We start from the raw sequence: 27,395 nt of genomic DNA, 5'->3' as shown, positions 1-27,395 counted from the left end.
GTGATGTCCGCGTTGCATGCGGCTCCGACTCGGCATCAGCCGCGTTCGTGAGTCAGCTTCCCCCACTGCCGTTATCTCCGTGTCTGCATTAGGCGGCCGCCATATTGTTTGTGGTACTCGCAGCCCGGGCCAAGCACTTCAAAGTTGATTTTGTTGTCTGTGGCGCATTTCAGCGCGAAACTTCACCTTCTGAAGGAGCTGTACACCTTCCGATTTACATTTCACCCTGTTAAACGGCGAAATGACACTGCTTTCTGCTAATACAAGGCCATTACGTGAGCTTGACTGGCGGAGCAGTCTCAAGAGGCAGCCATTCCGCAGTGCGCCCTCTAGCGCCCCCACGCTACCTGCGGTTTATGGTAGGCTACGAGCATTTTCACTTTACCATGCTGACCTTTTGCCTGCCCAGTGCCCCTCGGGTATTCATCAAGGTGATGGTGGTGCTTGCAGCTCATCTTCAGAGATCGGCAATGCCAGTCTTCCCCTATCTCCATGTCTGGCTGATGACTGCGGTGGTTGAGGCTCATCTGCGAAGATCAGTGGTACCAGTCTTCCCCTATCTTGACTTAAAGGCGGGCTCACTCCAGGCGAACATCTCCCACCTCCAGATTACAGCGAACCTCCTGCACTCGCTGGGGTTCAATATCAACATGCCAAAGTCACACCTGACTCCCTCTCAGGTGCTCCTTTCATCTGAGCTGTTCTGGACACAGTGCAGGATCGGGCTATCCACCCAAGCGTCACGTCCAGGATATTCAGGCGATGATACCAGTGTTTTAGGATTTATTTTGTATTTAATTGGGGCAGTCCCTGAGGCTGTTGGGACTCATGGCATCCTGCTAGTGACACATGCCCAATGGCATATGCAGGCTCTGCAGTGGAACTTGAAGGTTCAATGAGCACTGCATCAGGGGACCCTCTCTGATATAGTCCAGATCTCGGAGGGAACTGCGAAAGATCTGAAGTGGTGGCTACGAACTGCGATTGGGTCAGAGGCAGACCCCTCTCCCTTCCCAAACTATATCTCACAGTATTGACAGATTGGTCACTCCTCGGCTGGGACAGCTATCTGGGAGAGGTGAAGAACAGAGGACTCTGGTGTCCTTCAGAATCCATATTCCACATCAATCTGCTGGAGCTCCGTGTGATCCGACTAGCATTAAATGCCTTCTACCGTCCATCAAGGGAAGGCTAGTGCAGGTGTTCCTGGACAACACCACTGCCATGTGCTGCTAAAATTAACAGGGCAGTATGGGGTCAATGACCCTCTGTTTAGAGGCCCTGCATCTCTGGACATGGCTGGAACAGAAGGGCATACATATCCCTGGTTGTTAAAGACATTGCAGGTTCCCTGAATGCCAGAGTGGACAAACTCAGACGTCAATGCTTAGTGGATCACGAATGAGGTTTCCACCCAGAGATGGTGCAAGGTCTCTTTCAGCAGTTGGGAGAACCTTGGTTAGATCTGTTCGCCACCACCAAGAAAGCACAATTTCAGCAGTTTCACGCTCTGAAATTTCCAAGGCAACTCTCGCTCAGAGATGCTTTTCGTCTCAAGTGGAGTCTGGACTCCTGTATGCCTTTCTGCCAATACCACAACTGCCAGAATTCTCGGAGATCAGTAACGGCTGGGCCTATGTCATTATCGTGGCTCCGTATTCGGCATGGAGCGTCTAGTATCTGTAGTTGTTGACAATAACAATCGTCCTCCAGTCAGGCTGCTTATTCAAGAGAATCCTCAGTTGCAGCATTGGCAGAGGGTCCACCACCCAGCCCTGCACACTCTCCACCTTCATGCACAGAGATTGACTGGCGACAGTTGATAGATTTTGACCTTCCTCTTGAAGTCTGTGATGATATTCTAGCTGCCAGGCGTGCCTCCACCAAATGGGTATAAGCCTGCTATTGGGATAAGTTTGTGTTATAGTGTGCTTCCCACAATGTTGACAACCTTTCTACACCTTTATCTAAGGCTCTTTTGTTTGCTTTATTTTTGGCCTAGCAGGGCTCTACTCTTGGCTCAGTTAAGGGTTATCTCGCTGCCATTTCAACTTTTTTGTGGTTTCTGGACCAACCTTTTCTGTCAACTGTAGTGGCTAGTTGTATTAAAAGCCTGCAGCATATGTTTCTCCCCACGCCACTCCTGTCTCAGTAAGACCTCAACCATGTCCTCATCTTTGATGTATGCACCATTTGAGCCTTTGCACAATTGCCCTCTTAGGCTATTGAACATCAAAACTTCCTTTTTAATGGCCATAACATCCACGAGGAAAAGCGAATTGCAGGCACTCTGTGCACCCTCCTTACTCCCGCCTTCTACCTGGACAAACTGGTTCTTCGCCATGTGCCTCCTTTCTTTTTAAGGTTGAGATTCCCATGTAGGCCACAGCATCACCCTGCCTACCTTTTTTGCTCACTCTCATTTCTCCAAAGAGGAAGAGTAACTCCACCATGTAGATCCAAGAAGAGTTCAGGTGGACAATCAACTCCTTGTAAGCTATGTAGGAGCTAAAAAAGTGAAGACTGTGCAGAAACTGGCTATCTCAAGATGTATCATTCTGTGCATTAAGATGTGCTACTCATTGGCCTGAGGACTTGTGGGCTCACTTCACCATACAAGGCTGTGACCACTTCGCTGGTGTGCGGTGGCTGTGTTCTGGACATCTGTCAGGCAGCAACATGGGCATCCCTGCATAGGGTCACCGAGCACTTATTGCTGGCCAGTGAGGTCCTTTGTGAGGTGCACTTCACCCCTTCGGTCCTATAGGACTTTCGGATTTAATTGACTTTGCAAACCCACCTCCGAGGAGGTATTGCTTGGTTATCTAATTTAAGATAAGGAATCTGTGGCTTGAGGTCTCTATTAGATTAACTCATTTCTTACCTTGAGTAATACTTTATCTGGTAGAGACTCTATCTAGCCACAGATTTCTTACCAGCCCTCCCATTTTCCCCACTCAGCAAACTGATTACGGTGTAAGGGACACCCTTTTCAGGGCCTTAGCTTGTCACACCTTGGTCCTTTCTCATTGAGACTCTGCGCTTCTTACACAGAAAGTCATGAAAGTAACTGATGTCAGTGCGCCGGGGCGGCACCTATACAGGTACCATGCACGTCACTTCTGGTGCGACCGATGTGGAGCCGAATGATGCTACATACCAGCACACAGGGGGTACTGCTTGAAAATCTTCCGGATTCAGTTTGATGCCTGGGGAATGTTCTAAGATAAGGATGCTGCAGCTAGATAGTTTCTACTAGATAAGGCATTACCGAAGGTAAGTAACTTGTTCATCATGACAGGAGAATTGTTACAAATTACTAACTTTTGAATGTGTAAGGTAGATATTAATTTTTCTTGAGTTATGGTTTTTTGCACTTCAGCTCAAAGAGGTGAGTTGAATTCTCTGTAATGGTCTGCAAATGTCTATCCACTAATGAATCTTTTTCATTCACAGATCCCTTCTGGACTCTGAATACATCCATTGTCGGATCTTCATCCTTCTAGGTCAACTGTACCAATGTTGACCTACTGTATCCCCATATTCAGAGACCCTGCTATAGAAAACTGGACTTTGCAGATGCCCTCCACCATTTTTGCCACCATTTGAACTACTAGATGCTAGTTCTTTTACTCTGACAGTGCACTGAAGCCTGCTAACCAGGCTCTAGTGCCCTAAACTGACATTTAGAATTGTAATTCAGTTGATAAGGACCTTAGCACACTTGTAGGCCCCTTGTAAATGGCACCTATGGAACCCAGGGTACTAAAGTGGGTTCCTAAGGGCTGCAGGGTGTATTGTGCCACGAAAAGGGTCTCGCACGTAAACTGCATGCAGCCTGCCATTGCAGGATACGTGAAATTGTGACAACCATTTTGATAACATGACATGGCACACTGTGTGCCATGCCCATTGCATATTCTAGATGTAAGTCACCCCTACAGCAGGCCTTAGAGCCCTAAAGGCGGGGTGTATTAAACGATATGTGAGGGCATATATGCAGATATGCCTCTGTGATGTCTGTTTCCTTTGCCACAACATTGCAAGTGTTCAGGAAGCCATCTTAAGTATATGTACTGGGCATTGGTAGTTAAGAGTTACCCAGCTTCATGATGGCTTCCCTGAAAATATCAAACGCCTCGTCTTTTTTATTTTATTTTTTTTTTTTTTTTTTTTTATTGAGAGCTCATATATAACAATACAATACAGTACAAGAGACATGACATATTTGAGATCCAATTAATACAGTCTAGAAGAAAAGAATATTAAAAACAACCATACAGTTTTTAGTTATAACATTTAAATTATAAAGTGCAAAATTGTGTAAGAGCAAACAGGCAATAGACTTTCACTAATATTCAAAAGATTTTGTTAGAGTTAAAAAAAATATAGGAACTTTAAATTCCCTTTGAAATTTCTCAGTTAATTTTTCATAGCTAGATTTATAAAGTGCATCGTGCATATACATAACGAACCTAATAAACCAATTTTAAATCCGAATAAATAGTAGCAAGGCAAATTTAAGGATCAAACCCACTCCAAAATTTCTCATATTTTTTCAGAGCCCCTGATCTTAAAGCGTATGTTCTTTCCCTATCCTGGATTCGAAGTAATTTTATCTTCCATGCTTGGAAAGATGGGACAAGGTCTGTTTTCCAGGACTGTAATATAAGGGATTTAGCTATTAAAGAAGCTATAAAAAGCGACTCATCGTGTTGAGTGTGGATAGGAGAGCAACCTAGGACGGAAGTCAATTCATCAAGGACAATATTAGTTTTAAGGACAATTGAGAGATATTTTTCTATTTCCTTCCATAATACCTGGATTTTGGGGCATTCCCAAACAATGTGTTTCCACGTGCCTTTTCCTTCACATCGGAAACATTTGTCAGCTACTTGGGGGAAGATATTATGCAAAAAGGACGGAGTTCTATATATCAACCATTTGTTAAAGAATTGCATACGTTTAAAATTTGCTCCTCGAAAAATGGTTTTATTAAACTTATTTATTTTGTCCCATACCTGTTGATTAATTGTAATATCTTCCCTCTTTTTCCATCTTTCAATAATCTTGCTGTAGAGGTCCTGATCTTTGCCTTCTCTTAGTGTTTTAATCCAAATACTCATTTTCTTTTGTGTTTTGTTGTTAAGGATAGTGGAAATATTTTCTTTCATGAATAGATTTCCTATAGTGAGTTCTCTAAGTTTTGGATTTATCCTGATGAAGGACCAGTTCAGCATGCAGTGCGAATGGATTAACTGACTATTGATTTCATCCCAGGATTTCCATCTGTTGCCCAAGAGGAAGTCTTCAATTTTCTCAAAGCCATTCTCCTTCCAAATAGTTAATATATATTTGTCCATACATCCAGCGTCTCCCAAGCTAAAATTCATTAAATCTGTCTTGCTGCTAAAATTAGGTAATCCATAGAATTTAAAAAACTGAGTTTTCACCTTAAAGATCCACTGCAGGGATTTATAGCGTACTTTTTTTGGATCTTTAGTGATTCTCACTGGGTCATAAATTTTCAATTCCAACAGCATCCTTTTGATAAAAAAAATCATCCGACTCATGGAGATCTAAAACAGAAAACCTGTGACTATAATGTGCAAAAGACACAAAATAATATTCTCTAATATTTGGGAGGGACAGCCCTCCTTGTGTAAATGATAAATACAAAGTGCTCAGTGGAAGTCTGGAAGATTTTTTTGCCCATAGGAAAGAAGAAATCAGCGCTTCTACTTTTTTAAAATAAGAGGCCTGGATTGCGCAGGGAATTGCACAAAAAAGGAAATTAAAAAGGGGTAATACCGACATACGAATTAGCGATGCACGCCCTATAATAGATAGGGGTAACAAATTCCACCGGTCTAAAAGTGAGCCCACCTTTTTTAGTAAAGGTAAAAAATTTAGTGCAAAAAGGTCGTCTAGGCTATCTGATACAAATATTCCAAGATATCTTTTTGGATTTGTGTTATATATCCGCCTGAATTCCGGAGCTAAAGTGTCTATAGTGCAGTTCACCAGAATAATTTCCGTTTTGTTTACATTAATTTTATAACCCCCTAGCTTTTGAAAATCAGAGAAGATTTTTAAGATCCTCCGTTGACTAGAGGGTTTAGAATCTATAAAAAGGGCAATATCATCTGCATACAATTTTATATTTGTCATTCCTAATATTGGGGCTGTGTCAGCTTTAATATTCCTGATGGCGATTGCGAGAGGTTCGATAAATAATGCAAATAAAATTGGCGACAGGGGACATCCCTGTCGCGTACCTCTAGTGACTTTACAGGACCCAATATTTGTATTATTAATGATAATTTGTGCCCTAGAATTCACATACAATTGTCGTAGGAGAAAAATAAAAACATTCGGGAAATTAAAACTGCGTAAAATTGCAAACAGGCAATCCCAAGAGACTAGATCGAAGGCTTTCTCCGCATCTAAAAACCAAATTTGAGCCTTCACCTTATTAGTTTTAAAATAATCTAGTGCCTCCAATAAAAATGTAGTGTTGGAATGAAGGTGTCTGCCTGCAATGAAACCGCACTGATCGTGAGCTACCAGGGATCCTATTATTTTATTTAATCGGTTTGCTAAAAGTTTTGTAAAAATTTTATAATCTGTATTCAGAAGGCTAATCGGGCGGTATGAATTTATATTTTCCTTGTCCTTTCCCTTTTTTAAAATACTGACCACCACCGCTATGTGGAAGGAATCCGTTGGGGGACCACCTTGGAGTAAGTTATTAACTAATTTCAGAAGTTCTTTGCGTAGTGTTCCCTCAAATCTTTTAAAAAATTCGATGGGAAGGCCATCCTCACCGTTGGCCTTACCGTTGGGGAAAGACTCTATCACTTCCTCTAATTCCAATAATGTGAAATCTTGAGTAAGATAATTAATGCCCTCAAGATCTAATTTAGGTATTTCAAGTTGTTCTAAAAATTCCAAGGTAGAGTCAGATGTAGCCCCTTCAGATACTTGATAAATTCCCTCATAATGTTTTAAAAACAGTTCGCCAATAGAGGTGGTGGTCTTAACTTGTATTTTAGTAGTAGGGTCTAATAGCTGATCTATTCTATTGTGAACCTGCTTTTCTTTAGATTGCCAGGCCAGAAGCTTTCCTGTATATTCACTCTCTTCATATATTTTTTGTGCATATAGGTTGCTATTTGTCTCGCCTAAATCATAATAAAAGTTCTTCATTTTGCATTTTACCACGTTGAGTTTGTGACCAGAGATCTTAGATCTGACCCTAAAATGCTCTTGGGCTGCCTGTGAAAGTTCAGTTTGGAGTTTGATTTTCTGCTCCCTTTTTGGCCTCAGCTTAGGGATTTCTTTAGATGTAATTATTCCACGAAGAGTGGCTTTAAAAGCATCCCAGATTATATTTAATGGGGCTGAACCTCTATTCTGTATAAAAAATTGCTCAATCCTTTCGTTAATATCTGTGCACCATTGTTGGTCAAGGAGATTAAGTTTATTAAAAAACCATCTACTTTTAGATCTAGCTTTGTGATTCCCCAGATTGACCTCCATACAAAGAGCTGCATGGTCTGAGAAAGCATTAGGTAGATGCGCATAGTTGTATAATACTAAATCATGGGATGACAGAAAAATATCTAACCTTGACGCTGAATTGTATTTTGCTGAGTGGCATGAATACTCGCGCTTGATAGGATTTAACTTTCGCCAGTGGTCAATAAGATCAAGATCTATTTTACAACTTTGGACTGCTAAAGCAACTTGGGGTTTATTCTGACGACGATCTTTCTTAGTCGAGTCCAATCGCGGGTTTTGCAATAGATTAAAATCTCCCCCCCAGATTATTGGCCCGGGCAGACCAGTTATTGCCTGTTTTACTTGTAGAATGACTTGAGGGTCGTCAAGAATTGGTGCATAAACTGTAGCAAGAATAACACTGACGTTATTTAATTTACCGTGTGCAACTGCCCATCTACCTCTAATGTCCGTGCAAGACCCTTCAAGATTAAACCCTACATGTCTCCCTATTAATATGGAAACTCCTCTCTGAGCCATCCCTGCTGGGGCAGATATGTTATAGCCCACCCAGCTTTTGAATAGTTTAGCTGACTCTGCATGGTCTTTATGATGGGTTTCTTGTAAATAGATGACATCTGGTGAAAGGTTTTTCAGCCAGCACTCGGTAGCATTCCTTTTACGAACGTTATTCAATCCATTAATGTTTAAAGAAATAAATGTCACCATATTATTTCATGTTCGAGATGTTGGGCGTGACCCTCAACTAATACACTAGTGTGCAAATTTGCAAAAATAGATTCAACAGCAACAACACATATAATCAATAAATAATATATATATATATAGCAGTCTAGACCCATAACATAATAGCAGCAAATATTCACAGGAGCATCCGTGAAGAGACTGAATTTAAATGTGGAAATGTGCAAGCCCACATATACCATATGTTGAACGAGGCCCTCAGCCAATGTGCAAGTGTACAAATCAGCAAATAAACAAAAAACTACAGCAGCAACAAGTATAACCAATAGGTAATATAAATGTATATAACAATATAGGCCAGTAGCATAATAGCAACAAATATTCATAGAAATATTCCTAGAGAAACTGAAATTAGATGTGCAAATCTGCAAACGGGCATATTTGAGATGATGGGCGAGGCCCTCAGGAAGTGTGCAAATGTGCAAATCTATAAATATATAAGCAACAACGACGAAGTATATAACAGATAGGTGATACATAATAGTGTAATAGCAGCAGCAGATATTGATGGAAACATTCATAAGAATCTAAATTGCAATGTGCAAATGTGCAAACGAGCAGCAACTGTGCAAATATGCAATTAATCAGCAGGCTGATACAAATAGCAGCACGGGCTTGAAGGGTTAAGAGCCCCCTAGTGCAAAATAAGCAAATATACTCAAAGAAACTTGACAGCTTATTATAATCCATACGGGCAAAAGTGGCAAGTGCAAAGAATTATTTGTGCAGGATATAGAAAAAAAAATAAAGATATATGAAAAAGAATAACATTGCTCGTACTGTAGTCATAGAAATGTAGAGAAACATATTGCATTTGAACTCTCGTTTTTTCCCTTGCAACACCTCCCTTCACCACCCCGGACCCCCCTCCTCCCCCCTCAGTTGGACGGATGCCCCCGTGTTCCACGTCCGTCCTTTCCTTCTGTTTCTTCTTGTTGGATGCCATTGCATTGCATCCTTTTTGTGCTTCCTGTTATGGACAACCCCCCCCCCCCCCATGTCGATCGGAGCTGTTATAGACTAAACTCTTGAATCTGCTAGGAGTATGATACAGCTGGAGATCTGGTGGGCTATCCTCCTAATCCTTCCAGGAAGGACTGGGCTTCGTCGAGAATTGTAAAAATAAAGAACCTCCCTTTAGCCAGGACCTTGAGTTTTGACTGTTGCACAATCATAGCCTGGGCTCCCTTGCTTTTGAAAGAGTCTATCATTTTGACAAAGTCTCGACGTCTGTGGGCAGAGGCCGCTGACATATCCGAGAAAATTCGAAAATTGTTTATTCCTTCTGCATTAAATGATTTCTTGGAATATGCTGTGTTTAGAATTCTCTCCTTCACCCTAAAATCTGAAAAGTTAAGCAGAATTGTACGCGGATATTTCAAGTTATTGGGTTTATATGCCGGGACTCTGTGTGCCCTAGTGATAGTCAAATCGCCTTGGAGCTCCGGTATGGCTGTTTTCAGGAGAGACTCTGACCACTTGACTACGTCCTTGTCTTCCACCCCCTCTGGTATACCTACCAGGCGTAAATTTGATCTCCGATTGTAGTTTTCGAGGTCCTGCATTTTTTCCACTAACTGGGCTCTTTCCCTATTGGCCACTGATAGATCTTTCTGCATTGTTGACAGTGAATCCTCCAGGGATGAGATCCGAGTCTCAGCCTCACTGATCTTTGAAGGAAGGTTCCCAAGGCACTCTTCCATTTTTGTGAGCCTAGTGTGTAATTGCGCAATCTCCTGTGCCTGTGATTCTTTAAAATCTCTTAGTTCCTGAAGGATAGTTCCAAGCAGAAATTCAATGGAGTTCGTTTTTGTGGTGTTAGGAAGGGAGAGTAGGTCATCCTCTTTTGATATTTGCGATGACTGCAGGCTTAACTCTTGGCTTAACTCTTGGCTAGCGGTTTTCATGATCAGCTCAGGGCTTTGGCTGGTATCCAGAGCCGATGTTCTAAGTGCTAGGGGAGCCGCAGATATGATTTCCTCGGAGTGCTCGGAATGCTCCTTCTCCTTATCTACCCCCTTTGATGTCTCGGGCATCTCAGGCGTTATGGAGTTGTTTAGTACCCCTTCAGTACTCTGAACTTTTTGTCCCGGGGCATCTTTTTGACAAATCCATACTGATGCCAGTTTCTGGTTTGTCCTGGCATTCACCCAGAGGGCACCTTAGTGCCCTCTGAATCCTACTAGTCTATTAGTGTGCTGGCTGACTGGTTTCATCCAGCCTTCTACCACAGACGAGTTTCTGATCCCCCTGCAGGTGAGAGCCTGCGCTCCGAGGTCAGAAGCAGTGCCTGCTCTTTTAGAAGGTGTTCATACCTAATGTAGCAGGATAGCTAGTGTTTTACCATATTTAGGCCAGAGGCTTCAATGCCTCTACCACCTTTTGATATGCCACCGGCTTCCCTTACCTGGAAGATGCCACCCCATACCCTGAGTCCCATCAGGTATCAGAACATGTGGGAAAATTAGCTATTTAGAAGGCGTGTTCACTCTCTGCCTATTCACACTTCTGAAGTGGACTACCTGAAGTGAACTATGAAAAAAGGATTCTACCATCTTGTTTTTAGTAGAACTAGGAAGTCTGGGTCAGGTTTATGCCCACTGTTCACAGGAAGTAGTCATATAGGGGGTGTAGGCACCTCATGGTTAAGTAGCTCTTTGGCAACTACCCTTAACACCCCTTAATTGAGTAGTTAGGTGGTCCCTGACACCAGAAAGTCTGATTAGTCTACTGGGAATAGAAAAATTACCAAAAAGAGCCGAAAACACAGAGGACCAGCCTCAGATTTGGCTCTAAACCCTGTCTGCCTGCTTGCTGCTGTCCCGACAGTTGCAAACACATGGCCCGTCCAGCAGCTGGGCATCCGCCTAAAGCCTTGGAGGGCTGCCAGCACTTTGCCAAACAGTCAGCTTCTCCCTTGAAGTGGAGGAGCCACTTCTCTGCAGACAACGACCGCATCTGCCCAGTACACTGTTCCGCTGACTACTGGGTCTGTTGAGTAAGCAGCACCCCAGGAGAAGGGCTTTGTGACTCCCAGAGGTCAGCCACTTCTCCCTCGTGGGTTTACAGCCTCTAGACCCTCCAGGTGCCCCCAGCCCCAATGTCCTGAGTACCCAAACCCTTATGGCAGCCAAAGCTTGTCAATTGTCCTGTCCGGACACCAACCCTGAAAAGACCTACCTACTGACGAGAGACTTCTGCATCACCGAGACAGCACCAAAAGTGGCCCTGCTGTCCTGTTTGCTCCCATCACCAGGTTGACCCCAAGAAGTGAGAGCTTCCAACGCGTGACTGGACAAAATATCTCTGCACCTGAGCCTCACAGCCAGATTTATCGAGCTAACCAACGGTGCCCCTTTGCTTCAGAGACCCACAAGAACCGAGCCCCCCTTTGAGTACTGCCAGACATGTCCCCACTTGCAGCCTATTTCTAGTTACAGGTTTCTCTGTAGACTTTAATTGGATGCATTTGAGACTACCATCGCAACCAGCACCTCTGCTCCTTGACACACCAGGGCTGGTAAATCCGAATTGGTGGTGGTTCTTTTGACCTTGACCTCCAAGCACCTTAAGTCCAGTAAAGTAACCTGGAGAATCATTTGTAAATGTATTTATGTAGTGAATGTTTCTGCCATAGGATAACATTTCTGTGTTAAAGGCTCATCCCTCAAATCTGACAGCTGTGATTTTCTGCTGTTTTACCTGTAAAAAATCTATAACGTCTAAAGCACTTACCTGATTTCGATGAGCTTAGCGTCTAAAATGATGTAAAAATCCTTTCTTTTTGTAAATTGGTATTGAGTTTTGTCTCGAGTGTGTGTCTCATTTATTGACTGTGTTTACAACAAATGCTTAACACTACCCTCTAATAAGCCTAAACTTCTCGCCCACACTACCACAAAGAGAGCATTTAGGATTATTAATTTAAACCCTGTAAACCAATAGGGGTCGTCTGGACTTTTCCCATAGTGTGCCTCATTTTGGTACACCACATAGAAAGCCATCTTCCTACTGCCTTTTTTGTTAGCGAATTAAAATGTTTAGTATTGTAAATGTCTTCTAGGTAATACTGATTCCTCAGTCGCAACTCTGTGTCTCCCTCATGCTATCCCTTAAAATAGCTGCTTAGATTTGTTCTTTCTGACTGTTAAAATCATAACTTACATTTGGTCCTGATAAGGTGGTGTTTTATTTATTTGTTATTTTTAAGGATGTCTCTGCATCCGTGCAAAAGCGATTATTGGAAGGTTAAAAATGCAATGCCGATTGATACTTTGTCTTGCCTTATGTTTTTTGTTCTGTAATATATATATATGTATCTACTCGGTAACACATCAAGTGCACTGCTGTACCGGATTCACCTGCATGTATTTATTCTTGTATTTTTCCTGTAAAGATCAAGACGAGCCACATTCTACAGTGTTTGGCTTTGTGAATGCTGTGGTTTCAGCAACGGTTTTGCAGTCTCGAAGTGCAAAGTGTGCAAGTCTGCAATGAAGAAACTGGAGCGTACAGTGTATCTGGAAGGCAAGTACAAACTAGCTTATGAGCACTCACTCTAGTTCAATTTTCATTTTCTTAAATGAACACCAAATGCGCATTACATTTTTTTTTTTAAGTTTCTGCAATAATTGAAGACTTCTATAGTAAAACCATGAACACTACACATCCGACTCCCCTTTTCCAGATTCATGTGACTCTGACACTGCAGTTTAAGAAACTGGAGTCAGTTTTTTACAGTGTAAATACCCCTTTTGAGCCATTGGCACAGTTGCCACTTTTGGCACACTTTCAACCTAAAAAACGTTTTTAGGTAGAGTCTGAGCCAGCGCGCAAGCGCTGCTCTGTCGATCTGTTTTTGGGTAGAGTATGGCAGAGAAGTCCCGCCCATATTTTTCATTGGCTTGTCTTTGTCCTTCGTAGATGCTGCCTTCGGATTCGTTAGTAGGTTTGTTAGTCCCTCCTTAGTACAGCCATGTCGTCATTTGTAACCTTACTTGGCTACTGGCCCCTTTACTTGTTTGTTACACGGTACGTGTACTTTTTCTTTATTGAGACTGTGGCGGCCGCTTGTTTGGAATGCCATAGGTCTCATTTAAATGCAAGACCTATGGCATTGCAAATATTTGTATGTCGGCAAATGTTTCTGGAGAGGGTGACGTATTCCGACTGGTTGCTGCAAACATAGGGTGGTTCTTCAAACTTTTTTTCAGGACTGCTTTCACGTCTGTTCCCTCCCCGGAGGCTCCACTTGCGTAAACATGTTCCTTTTATGATTGAGTGCCTTGTTTACTTCCGCATGCCCCGGCACACATCAGGAGATGGTGCTAAGCTTCCTTGTGCGTCGAGCAAGAGCAGCATCCACACCTCTGGCCGGGTAAACTGACCCAGCCCAAGCACTGGGTTGGAACTTGGCCAGGCCCGTCCAGGATGCGGAGATCCTGCTGTGGAGAGAACTGGCTCCCCTGCACGTGCCTGCGCTGCCGGAGAGCTGACCAGGGCAATCGAGACACACTGCGCCAGGGATGGCCACGCTTCGCATTTCATCAAAAACCACAAGTGCAAGCCTATTTTTTTTATTTTTTTTATGGAAATCCTCTAGAGCGTTGGGTTGGCGGTCGACTTGGGAGCTGCTGATCTTGCCGTCCCGTAGCTCTTATGTTGGAGTGTTCTTCTGGGAAGTGGTGAGCTGCATTGCTGGGTAAAGGAAATGTTCTATCTTTTTTCCAGGAAAAGTGCGCAAGGATCTTTCCCGTGCTTTGTCTATGCTTTCTGGGACTTGTAGTCGTGTTTTGTCATTAAAAAATCAGGACTACAAGATCCAGAATGCAAAGTTAACCTGGGCTAGATGAGTTTGTCACTCACAGACCGTGGAAATGTGAGAGCTCAGCATCACAATCGGTTTCCTGAGGGTGTTTTTACGCCTGTCATTGATTTTTTTCAATCTACAGCTTTAAAATTGCCGGATCTTGTAGTTGCACCTTTCACTTTATATATATATATATATATATTTTCTACAGTTCCCACTATTGCTTTAAGTGGGATGAAAAACTGTGGGGACTCTCTCTAAGGGGTGTCCCTGATGTAATTAGGGTGTGGCTTAAAACACCTAAGCTAAAAATGGGTGCTTAGCATAGTGTCCTGCCTGACTGGTGATTTGCTGCTTCTGTCATTACATCCAGATATATGATACAAGTATCATTACACTTATAAAAAGCCAGGTCTATTGGCTTTGCCAATGGTTGTTAGTTGCATAAGCTGAATAAGCAACACCTATGGCTTAGTTGTATAGAATATTGAAAATGCTTCAATTCTGAAATGACTGTGAAAGAACCATAAGGAGTCTATTTGAAGTTACATGAGTCAGTGATTGGTGGTGCTGCAGTAGAGTTAAGATTTTTTTCCAGCCTGAGGGGGAGGGCAGAAATGGAGAGCCTGATAGGGACCCGCCTCTGCAGCTGCCTTTTAGAACTGCCAGTGCTGAGCACCGACAGGGCCCAGCACATTTAAAGCCCTGGTTACTACCGTACATGTTTTCGCACACAGTCTGTCTGTAGGGACTCGTACAATCTTCATGTGACGAAGGGCTGCACTGGTGATGATCAGAGCTGCAAATAATGCATTCATTGTTTAGGTCGAGCATGCGCAGAGCATGCGCTGCTCTGCGAGGCATGCTGTATTGGAGTGTGGACTTAAATCACCGCCCACTCTCCTGCCATATTTGTCATTGGCTTGTGTCATTGTCCTTCATAAATGCTGGTTTCTGATTCGTTAATAGGCCTGTTAGTCCCTCCTTAGTACCACCCGGTCTTCATTTGTAACCTCCCATGAGGACTGCCCCTTTTGACTTTGGTCATTACACAGTACCTCTTATTTAGTCTGTAAGCACTATTTTCTTTATTGTGTTTCTCCTACTGCAGGCACTACATGCTTTCCAGCAACATTCAGGCATTCAGCGCGCCATGCTCGCTTTCACTTGGCGCTTTTACCAAAAAAACACCCCATATGCACTTTTACATTAATAACGGCCATGGACCTTTCTTTAGCTCGTCTAAAGAAAGGGGTGTGGCCTCTATTAACTTAAAGCGCAGCATAGGGGCTTGTAAAAAACAAGCATTTGCAATGCAATAGGTCTTGTGTTTTAGAAAACTTTGACCTATTGGTATTGTAAATGACCATGCTTTTTATTATTGTAGGTTTTTTAAACACGTACATAAAAGGCATTGTTGTTTACAATTTAATTAGCTCACAATCTCGCAATTGCGAGACCTATTGCATTGCAAATGCTTGTTTCTCATTGCTATAACATTTTCTAGGCCTGAGAGTGAGCTGGAGGTTCTTTCTGTTAACCTACCTTACACAACATTAATCCAGGATAAGCAGGTGCGGACGACAAAAACTTCCTTTCTGCCAGAAGTGGTCACTCCATTTCATGTTGGGCAGGCTATCGCCCTTCTGGTATTCTTTGCTTCACCTCATCCCTCTAAGGAGGTAGAAAGGCTTCATTAATAGGACCCTAATAGATCACTAAGATTTTATATAGTTCGTATTAGATATCATTGGAAGGATGATCAGCTTTTCGTCTGCTTCTTTGTGGCAAAGAAGAGCAAGGCACTACAAAAACAGACCAACTCCAGATGGATTGTCTGCATAAAGGTCTGCTATGCACAAGCAGTAGATGGAGGTCTTGTGTTTATGCATTTTCTAGGCTGCTACGTGGGCATCGGGGCATATGTTCCCAAAGCAGTACTGCTTCGACAGTCTTGTCCTTTGCGCAAAGAGAAGCATAATGGGTCCTGCAGGACTTATTGGTCTTAGCCAGTTCTCAGACCCACCACCTGTGAAGTCACTGTTAAAGAATCTATTCACAAGGTGAGGAATCTGCGGGTAGAAGTTGTAGAGCTGGTTCTCTATATAATATACCAAAATGAGGTATTGTGTGCACAGAATTTGTTGGATCCCTAGAGAATTTAGGCCTATGAAAGGGCAATGCTAAGCTTTTGTTGTACACACACACAGGCAATAAATATAACACACACTCAATGTCTAAATCCGAGACCACTTACACATAATACTTTGGATGGATAAATCTGCCTGTAAATTACTCACTGTTTGAATTACTCCAATGCACAGCATTCCACAGCAACTTTTCTCAGCTCTCCCATGTCGACGAGGACGTCCCAATGGAACGGCTCCACACACGACTACGAGTGACGTAATCAAAGCCATAAGATGACCTTGTCAGCGTCCTGGCATGAGTTCCCTTTTTTCCACGCCGTCAACGCGTAACTGTTTTCCCCCAGGCTCTCCATCTCTGGTAGTGTTGTTGTTGCAAATTGTCACGACTTTGTAGCATCAAGGATTGCTACGAAAGAAAATCTGGTTTCAAGGCATGCAGGGAATGTGGGGCCCAGATGTCTATCACTTACCCCCTAGAAGACTATTTATGGTGTTTTTCGTCCGACCACAACATCGAGAAGTGCTCTTCGTGCAGACGCATGAATCCCAAAGCACTGAGGGAGAGTGAGGCTAAATTATTCATGGCCATGGCCAAGAAACAAAAAAGGGGTTGAAGTAGGTCGCGGTCCCATTCCAATTTGCCGACTCCGCATACTTAGAGGTAGTCTAAGAAGCACAAGAAAAAGTGATGCCATGGGCCTCACCGTCATTCGTCGACGGATGCGACTCCGAAGTTGGTGTCAACAGATCCCTGGCTTCCTCGAAAAGATGAGATATCTCCTTCTCCTGAGGAGACTCCGGGCCAATCTCTGAGAGCTATTACTCCACCCGCTCCGAGCTAAGACACGCCTCCACAGTTGCAGAAGCCGACCACTCCACCTCTGGCTCCAGGGTCTCCGGTGCCGCTGCTGGAACAGCATGTGCTGCCTCCTCGTACAGCTTCAGAGCCTGCCGTGCCGGATCTGGTGTATTCTTCCTTCCTGACTTTTTAAAATGCGATATTTGGCTTGTTTGCCAGAGAACCTAACCGTACTGGTGCACCTGTTGGACCAGTGAGTCGACTCACATTTTTCCTGGGAGGTTTGCCTTCTCATATCCCTCAGGCACTTCTTATGCCTTTTATACGGATGGCTCCAGGGAGTTGGCCTCTTCCGACGGTGAGATTTTTGATGCTGGTACAATCTTTGGAGGGGCGAGTACCACGGCGCTGTCTGGTTCTTAACCGGCATCGACTAGTGTTCCTGTAGACCTCCTTTCAACGCCAATCCTGAAGTCACAAGCGCCGCATTTGGCGCCATCACCGTCTGTTCCGATGATGAGGTTTCGGAGAGAGTCACAGAGCTTATTAGAAAAGGAAGAATACCAGGATGAGCATGGAGAGTCTGAGGAAGGGGAGATTGTGGATCCTGATCTGGATTTTGAAGGTTTGCTGGAGGTTAGTAGCCAGGATACCCCTCTTGAATGGGGGCTCCCATCTCCAAATGGTCTCCCAACGCAGGAGGTGACCACTTATCACACCATGAGCAGGGAGGCAGGGATCTGGTGGAATTGCCCCTCCCATAGCGGAATTAAAATCTAATATCGTGACTGAGTTGCTCCATTTTCCTTCCTCTGTCTCAGAGCCTTTTTTTACTTTTAATAAGGCTTAGACAGAGCCCGTCCTTGATGCCTGGCAGAAGCCAATGTCTGCTCCAGCAGTGTCCAGGACTGTGGCAAGGAGGTACAAGGTGGCTCCGGGGGATCCTGATTTCCTGTCCACCCATCCTTCGCTGGAAAGCTTGGTCATCCAAGCTTCTTGCTCCTCGAGGCTGCAGGTTCTATCCCATCTACACCTGCAGATAGGGAGTCGAAACGCATGGAGCAATCTGTGAAGCTGTTATCGTCCGGCAATATGGCCTTAAAGTCAACAAATGCCACATGCCTTTTGGGTCGCTATATCCACGTCCTTATGGACTCTGCCAAGGAGGTGGTCCCAAAACTGCCTGAGGAAGTTCGAGGGCATTTCTCTGAGGTACTGACTGATGCCCAATCTGCGGCCTGTCAGGTCATACAGTCTGGTCTGGACACTGCCGATTTGGTTGCCAGGGCGATGGGATCGTCTGCGGCTACCAGGAGGAAGGGTTCTCTCCTGATGTCCAAGCCACTTTGTTGGATCTGCCATTCAATAGATCTCACCTGTTTAGGGCCACAATGGACTCGGCACTGCAGCGCTTCAAAGACAGTAAGGTCTTTGGGACTTCACTGTTAGCCTAGGGGCTTTGGACAATATCGCATTTTGTGGGTTTGTGAGTAACTTGTTCTTTTGTACTAGACCACAGCAGCTACAGTAGGCAAGTCCCTTGTACAGATCTTACAGGGGAAAAGGCAGAGGTCATCTGCGGGGTGAAGCATGACAACAAGTCTCTTCCGCCTCTTCTACCTCTACTGCTCCTCCAAATTGTGTGGCAGGGAAGCCGCTCTAGCTCCACCATCCTAGAGCATACTTGTCCCGTGGGAGGACGGGTGTCAGATTTTCTACAACATTGGAGGGCTGTTACTACATATCTCAGGGTGTTGAACGTCATGGAGAATGGGTGTGCTCTTATTCCGAGAGTTTCTCCCCTACTTTCCCTCCCCGCCAAGGTTCGTACTTGAAAGAGCACCTACTGCTTATCCAGCAGGACGTTCTCTCATTACTTCAAAAAGGAGCGATTGAGGTGGTTCAGGAGCAGGAAAGTTGTCACGGATGCTACTCCCAGTACTTCCTGATTCCCAAAAAGGACGGTCGCTTGAGGACGGTCCTAGACCTCAGGGTTTTGAAATTTTACCTCAAACGGGGGAAATTCAAAATATTGACCCTGGCTGAAGTTCTTCTTGAGCTGCAGAAGGAAGACTAGATGGTGTTGAACGATTTGCAGGATGCGTATTTTCACTCTCCCATCCTGAAGTTGCATCAGCAGTATCTTCATTTTACGATTGGGTCTCAACACTACCAGTTTGCGGTCATTCCTTTGGCCTTACTTCCGCACCTCGAGTCTTCACTAGGGTGATAGCTGTTGTGGCAGCACATCTCAGAAGATTGAGTTGATTCCTGTTTTCTCCAACTTGATGACTGGCTGCTCAAAGTGAAGTCACCAGAGATGTTGCTGCATCATTTGCAAGTAACACAATTGTTGTTTAACTTGAGGTTTTTGATAAATGTACCCAAATCTCTCCTGGTGCTCTCTCAGCGCAACCTGTTCATAGGGGCAATACTGAACTCTACTGTGAGTCGTTCCTTACCACCTTTACAGATGATTCAAGACATCCAGGTTATGATTTCACTTTTTCAGAATGGAGCGGCTGGTCCAGTCCTGAAGGGCTTGCGCTTGCTCAGTCTGTTTGCTTCCTGCATACTTTTGGTCAACCATGCACGCTGGCATATGAGGGCCCTCTAGTGATGCCACTGCAGGCAGTGGTTTCAATACAACAGGGATCTCGAAGAGGTAGACAGGATCTCCAAAGAGACTGCAGCAGTGCTGTTATGGTGGAGTGTTCCAGGCAACCTGTTTCAAGGGAAGCCGTTTCAACCTCCCTCTCTGGTGTCCACATTTATAATGGATGCCTCCACTCTAGGGTGTAAAAGACACACAATTGATAGACGGAATGCAGAGCAAATCAAAACATTCATCCCCAGTCAAGAGATCTGGATTAAATCCATTATTGTTTTGCTCACTATGACACCCCAGTTTAGACCCAACCATATGCAAATCAGTCTTGACCCTGTGCCTCATGTGAACAGTCCAACCCGAATTGCCAAGCCAGGTCCTCCCTGGACCAGAAACAAGTATTCCTAGGACCAGTTACGGGGTTTCACCCCTCTTCAAACTGGATAGCTTGATTCCAGTTGCACAGTGAGCCCAGGACCCACGTCTGGGCATACCTGGCGCACTCAGGGCGAGAAAGCAAAAGACACACAATTGATGGACGAAATGCAGAACAAATCAAAACATTCACCCCCAGTCAAGAGATCCGGGTTAAATCCATCATTCTTTTGCTCACCATGCCACCCCAGTGTAGACCTGACCATATGCAAATCAGTCTTGACCCTGTGCCTCATGGGAACAGTCTAGCACGAACTGCCAAGCCAGGTCCTCCCTGGACCGGAAACAAGCATCCTAGGACCGGTTTCAGGGTGTCACCTGTCTTCTAGGGTGTGGCGCTTTGGTCTCCCGAGGAAAGATTATTTAACATACAACTTTTGGAATTGCGGGCAATTCGTTTGGCTCTTTCTTCCCTCCCTTCGCAGTCAGTCGGTTCAAGTCCTGTTGGACAACACTACCCCGATGTGGTACATCAACAAACAGGTAGGAGTAGGGTCGTATATTCTTTGCAGAGAAGCTCTAGACTCTGGTCCTGGGCTCAAGACCATCTGATTTGCGTGATCGCAAATCATGTAACCAGTGAGCTGAATTTGCGTGCGGGCAGTCTGTCAGTCGTATTCGGCCGATCACGAATGGCGTCTCCATTCAGAGGTGATCCTTCACATTTTCAGGTGTGGGCGTTTTTTCAGTGTGACCTGTTTGCCACTCACAAAAAGAGCACTGCCCGTCATTGTGCAGTATACATTAAAGACACAGGATTGTTAGGGGACGCGTTTCAGTTAGATTGGGGTTTACAGCTTTTTTCCGCATTTCCTGCCATACCCTTGATTCCTCGAGTTCTGGGGAAGATTCACCAAGACCGGACCCAAGTCATATTGATCGCACCGGATTGGCTGCGACTGGTGTGGTGCACAGACCTCCTTTACCTCTCATCGCACACTTCACTCCTTCTACATCTCAGGGCAGACCACCTCTCACAGTCACAGGGGCAGGTTCTCCCCCTCCCCCCACCCTCTCCCCATCTCCACACCCCATCTCCAGACCCCATCTCCAGACCATACACCTTCATGCGTGGAGGTTGAACAGGGCAACTTGAGCTCTATCTCTCTTCCACCGGATGTGATGGATGTTATTTTATTGGCCAGGAAACACTCCACCAAATCTGTCACCCTTTCACCTCGAAGGCACAGAAAAACTGGGTGGAACTGGCGTCCTTGTGGGAGAGCCGAGGAGAAAAGTTTCTGTGGGATGGTGCGCATTTGGGGGGTAATTCAAAAGGTGAGGAATCCACAGGCAGATACTGTATCCACCAGAAAAATTGTTACCGAAGAGCGGTAACTTGTTATTTTAGTATATTTATTTTATAAAACTGATACTTTGTTGCAAGTAAATACGTTTTGCAATATCATTGCTTTTCAATGTAAAAAGTGTACAATTAGTGCATTTTTCAACATTACCATGTTATCCTAGGGGAAGAAACACAATCGGCAAAATGCAAGCAAGGAAATGAAGCGCGATATTGAGTTTCTGGATAAAGAATCCATATCCGGTAATGTACAGCTAATTGACGAAATTGCACCACCAGCGCACTGGGTCTGCCGGGTGCGGAGGTCAGACTCGTGATCCAGTGCCAGTGTTATCCAGTGGAGAAAGGGGAAAATCAAAGTTGCATTACTTACAGGTAAGTAGCACAGTTTTGTAACCCAGTCTTCTGGGTTTAAGGTAAGCAAAGGGGGCCCACAAGGCAGCAGTAAAACTTAGACCTTCTGTGATGTATTCCTATAGGTACTGTATCGATTCCCCTATTCCTGACCCTGGTCTGGTTAATAATTAACTAGCAGCCATCTAACGGTGCAAAAACCGTTATCTGATTAAGCCACACCACGGCACAGAAGCGCGTTATCTGATTAGGTCATAACGCATGCCATCTAATTAGACAAGCGATATTCCTCCAGCCCCTGATAAGGCATACGGAGTTCTCAAAACAAATCAAACCTACAGCGACCTGGGAAATTCCCATAACCATTGTTTTGATTTCACCGAGAACTTCAGCAAAAGAATGTGCGAACGAGCCCGTTCATATGACATCCTTATTGACGTATATATGTCCATCCTTACGTCAATCTCGGCACCTTTCAGGTATAAATATTACCGACATTGCCTTAAGCAAACACATGCGGTGGTGACGAGATTGGAGCAGCGAGACATGCTGAGGAGCCCAGCAGAGAGCGAAGCCCACAGGCGCTGCCCCGCCTTCCTGACGCGCTGAGAACGAGACGCTGCCTTTCTCCTGCTGAGAAATCCAGCTCCGGCGCTTCCAAGCAGCCCTCGCAGGCAGCTGGAATATCAAGACCCGGGATAAGAGATACCAGCCCTCCATCATTCTAGATCTCGGGTACAGAACTGAATAACCCCTTGCAGAGAATTCTCGAATCAGTCCCTTGGCAAACAAACTTAACTTAAACTGCTACTTATCTACTCCCGCCCACGTATTAGGCTTAGGTCAGGTACACTGGGGTAGGCGTGGTTAGAAGCACCAGTTGAGTACGATTAGTCAAATGTATATATGTATGTATATATTTTATCCATTTTAAAATATCATATGGCTCAGAAACCATATCAATGCTTTTACAGTATTATTTTATAATTCTGTCTTTACTGTATGCACTTTACTTAACTACAAGTATTGCAATAATAGCGATTCATTTCTCTTTTATGAGAAAAGAGACTGATCAATAAATAACATCTTTTATTGAACACGCCCGTCTCTTCCTTTTCTCTACAATCTGGTGAAACTAAGAATGCACTGAACTGACTGAGTAAAATAAGTTGTCTTTTGTTTTCACACGACTCTAGAGATACACTCTTGATTAGGGGAGAGCAAAGTTGTCATGTTCTATGGTTGTCAGAAACTAAATCCCTTCTTGTCTATCCAGGGAGGTTAAAATCCTCCTTGCCTATTCGAGAAAGTTTCTAGTGAACTCTGAGCTAGCTGGCACAAACACAAAACTTTAAGTCTAATATCGTCGGTAGAAGACCTAGTTAACCTCTGCCCTAGGTCTATACTATTGAAGATATTATTCCAATGCGCAGAGCCTATTGGGATAATAGGACCTACACTACATGGCGCCCAAACGTTTGGATAGGCGATAAAACTAACGCAAGACATTAGAGTAACTCAGTCGTGCTTTTTCACACAGAACCCCTTTTTTCCCATAATACTCCAAAGACGTCTGGAGTGGGTGAAAGGTCATATCCGCCAAACCTCGCAGGAGGAGACTCCTATGTATGGTTCTTGGTTAATTCAACGTTGAAGGATACACTGTTCCAAAATATTGTGCATCTAATCTTTGTTTCCATAGAAACCTGATCTGCAAACAAACAGAATAACCTTCCTGTCAGTAAAATGACAGAAAGTGAAGAAGAAAGGGAGACAGTTAGACTAGCAGCTGAACTTCTAGTAGCAGACAATACTCTGCTGGAAAATGACCCAGATGCAATACTCATCCCGGTCAACATAAGGAAATCTATAACCCTAAAACTTATAGAAAATGGACTGACACCAAGAGGTGGTACAGTCAAATTCGTAATTGAGGCACACGAATATCGGCAGACAGAGGTATTCTATTCATGGATAAACTTTCCAGCAGCAAACGCTGTAACAAAGGACTTCCACTATTACAAAATAGAGGAACCTCCTAGTGAGTACACTCCTTTCGAGGAAGTGGAAATACCACTCAAATTCCAAGAGCACCTGCTCTTGTTTCATGGCGCCCTAAAACATAATAATCACATCACCAAGCTTGGTCCACTAGGTAGACCAGGAGCAACGTGGCCGGTCCTAGCCGGATATACACCACATCCAGACATTGAAGAAATGCCTGCACCAGAGCTTTTAGCACAGCTAAAACAATTAATAAAAATACATAGACCATTAGTCCAATATGTAATGCGGACTTCAACAATCCAACCAGCTATTAAAATTCCACAGCTGACCAATCATCAGGGGAACACAAATAAAATTACACCTCAGAACATACAGTCCTGTCTAGGTAAAGTACCCGCAAAACGGGAACAAATTCCTTTCTGGCTAGCACAAAAAATCACTCAAATAGAGGCGGTGTTTCCAGATACCACCCCTGTTGAGAAACATAGGATTCTGACTGTCTCCCAATGGGAATCGCACCACATGTGGAGGACTGTGACACTTGGGGAACAGTCTTTGCCTCCATTTACACAAAAACACATGGTGTACCATCCATGTCAGTAATACCAGATGTGCTAAAACAGATTCAAGATGAATACGGTCCAGAACCCGCTTTAACTCTCGGTATGAAACTACTGAAAGATTTCAAGCAGGTCTCTGCAATATTATTAGCCAACATAAAGGGAGAAGCAGCAAATGTGGCGATTCGCCAGAGGTTAAAAGAGACAAAAATAGCAGACCAACCATCTGAAATTGCCAGAATCATAGAAAAATCCTATGAAGAACTAGGAAGAGATAGTTTGGGTGGAATACCAGTGAAACCCCAACTAGTTGAAAGTCCTGAAAAGGTATTTATAAAAAATAATTTAAACAATCAAAAAAAGAGCTGGGATGGAAATAAACAATTCAATCCTAAAGAAAAAAGATTCCAGTCCAGAGGAAGGTCTCCTCGGCGGAGAGAAAGATCTCCTGATCAAGGATGCAAGTCTCCCCAAAGGGAGCCCTCTGTGAAAAAATACAACCTTAGAAATAGGGAAAATATAAAAAAACCTGATAGATATCAAGATATTGATACACGTCCCTCTCAATCTTTTCAGACTTCCTCGCAGAAGTCGGAAAGAAGAGGACGATCAGAACACAGGGAAGAGCACGTCAAGTCCAAAGACAAAGAACCTGCTCATCTGAATAAAAAATTACAATTTCCAAAAAAGAAGGTAGCCAGTATTAAAGTAATCAATAATGCCGAGAATACTGAGGACACAGCTGAAAAACGGAGAATGGGCTCAGACAATGCTAGACAGCGCAGCAGAAGTGAGCATAGCTCGCAAAGTACTTATGAATCATCTGGAGACAGTGGACATGAATGAATACATTCAGGTGGAAACTGCAGATACCAGAGTTAGCAAACCTCATAAAATATATGAATTAACATTGCGTATAGAAGGGGATAAGACTAGAAAAATAAGGGGTCTATTTTGGGATAATCTCTCCAAGGGCTATGACATCCTTCTAGCTGAACGAGACTGGCCTCCAGAGTTTGTCAGGGAGTGCCCACATGGCGAAGAAATAATTATGCCTGCCTTCTCAAACCATATTCCAATTCATAAAAAATATACACTTGCAAGAAAGTGGGCAGTAGCTCAAGCCCCTGCCTTATATAAAAAACATGTGGGATGGGATGAGGACTCTCCTCCTCACAAAATCCAGTTAAAATCACAACCTACTGCCCAGAGGCAGTACCCGATTAAGCAAGAAGCTAAAAAACAGGTAAAAGAGATCCTAGATCAACTTGAATACCAGGGGGTGATTGAAACTTGCACCTCACAAATGAACAACCCTTTGTTTCCTGTCTCCAAGCCAGACAATTCATATCGTCTTGTTTTGGACTACAGACACCTTAACTCATTTTGCAAAACATTTGCGGTACAAAACTTGCATAGTGCTGCACTAATGAATAACATAGTGCGCAAAAAATACACAACAACCTTAGACATTTCTAATGGATTCTTTTGTCAAAATATAGCACCAGAGAGCAGATATTTGACGGCGTTCTCAATAAATGGCACGCAAAAAAAATTTGTCGTTTGCCCCAGGGGTTCAAAAACAGCCCAGGATTATTCTCAGCGAGAGTAACAGAATTACTACAAACATATGATGACGAGGCATTATCTTATGTCGACGACATCTATCTAACAGACGATGACTTGGATACTCACTTGAAGAGAGTGAACACCATAATACTTGGGTTCGCAGCAGAGGGTTACAAATTCAACTTTAAAAAATCAAGAATTGCCCATCTAACAGTCCTGTTTTTAGGATATGAACTATCAAGTGAAGGCAAAAGCCTGGCCGACAATTTCCTAGAGAAATGTGCTGTAATCCAAGCACCTAGAACACTGAAAAACTTACAATCAATTCTAGGCTTCCTAAACTTCGGAAGAACTTACATTATAAATTATGCAGAGAGAATTAAACCTCTCTATGATCTAATAAAACTAGATTTTAAACGAATCAATTGGACTCAAAAACACACAGAAATTTTGAGATCTTTACAAACAGATATGTTAGTTAAAACAAAACTACAAACACGTGACAACACACGCAACCTTGTGATTCGAGTCATCCCAGGAAGATGCGGATTCACATACCTGACCTCTAATGAGGGAGAGAAGGTACCAACAGCATACAAATCACATTTGTACACAGAAGCTGAAAAAAGGTTCAGCATTAAAGAAAATATTGTTCAAGCGGTTCAAACAGCTGTAGCAAAAGAAAAATACCAAGCAGACGGTAGACAGGTTACAGTCAGAACAGCAGAATCAGCTTTTGAGGCATTAACAACACCATGTAATTTACCGACAACTGCACTAAATCCAGAATGGATACAATGGGTAAATTCTGTTGCTACAGACAAAGTAAAATACTATTTTGACCCAGAAATGAAAGAATTAAAATATCTAGAATATGAGAGAGAATACCCTCTGCCAATCGACATTCTGCCTTTACGACAGTACGCCTGTGTAATATATACAGACGGGCATGCTCAACCCTCAGTTTGGGGAGAGCTGGCTTACAACGCCACATGCGAAATTGTAAAAGAAGTGTGGCGCGGAGGTAAATTAAGACCTCTACTTACAAAAACACACTCAGTGGAAAATAATTCAGAACAACAAACTGAAATAATTTCGTTAAAAATGGCGCTAGATAATGCCGATCGCGAATTCCCGACACTTATTGTGTGCGATTCGTATTACTGCGTCAAATCATACAATAACGATTTGCAGAAATGGATTCAAAACGGTTACAAAGATGACACAGGTGCCACAATAAAGCAGAAAGCACTTTGGGAACAATTAGTTCTTTTAAAGAAAGAACTACCAAAAACTCACGTGATACATTCACTGAGTCATCAGCGTGATGGCGTTCACGTTGCAGGGAATTCATTGGCTGAGACAGCCACAGCGGGAGCAACTAAACCGGCTTCCGTAGCTACAAAAAAGCGTACAGTAAAACACATTGACGGTGAAACTGTGCTGGCGGTGAAAACGTCATCAAAAGGCGACTGCTCGGCGCTACCGATCAATTATCCACTCAATTATACATACATAATCGATGCAAAC

At 43.7% G+C, this 27,395-nt stretch overlaps 1 protein-coding gene across 9 annotated transcripts in view; it reads left to right on the top strand.

The window, feature by feature from the left end:
• Positions 1-27,395, top strand: part of RBM44 (RNA binding motif protein 44) — a 1,911,902-nt gene that overhangs the window by 719,233 nt on the left and 1,165,274 nt on the right. For all 9 annotated transcript variants that reach the window (XM_078681327.1, XM_078681325.1, XM_078681323.1 and 6 more), the window contains one exon: positions 12,665-12,795. In XM_078681327.1, coding sequence (XP_078537453.1) covers positions 12,665-12,795 — 131 coding nt within the window. The remainder of the gene's footprint in view (positions 1-12,664; positions 12,796-27,395) is intronic.

This window comes from Lissotriton helveticus, chromosome 3_1 (assembly GCF_964261635.1).
Source record: "Lissotriton helveticus chromosome 3_1, aLisHel1.1, whole genome shotgun sequence".
Classification (NCBI taxonomy): domain Eukaryota; kingdom Metazoa; phylum Chordata; class Amphibia; order Caudata; family Salamandridae; genus Lissotriton; species Lissotriton helveticus.
Note: the sequence above shows the minus strand (reverse complement) of the source record. Positions and strands in the feature narration are given on the sequence as shown.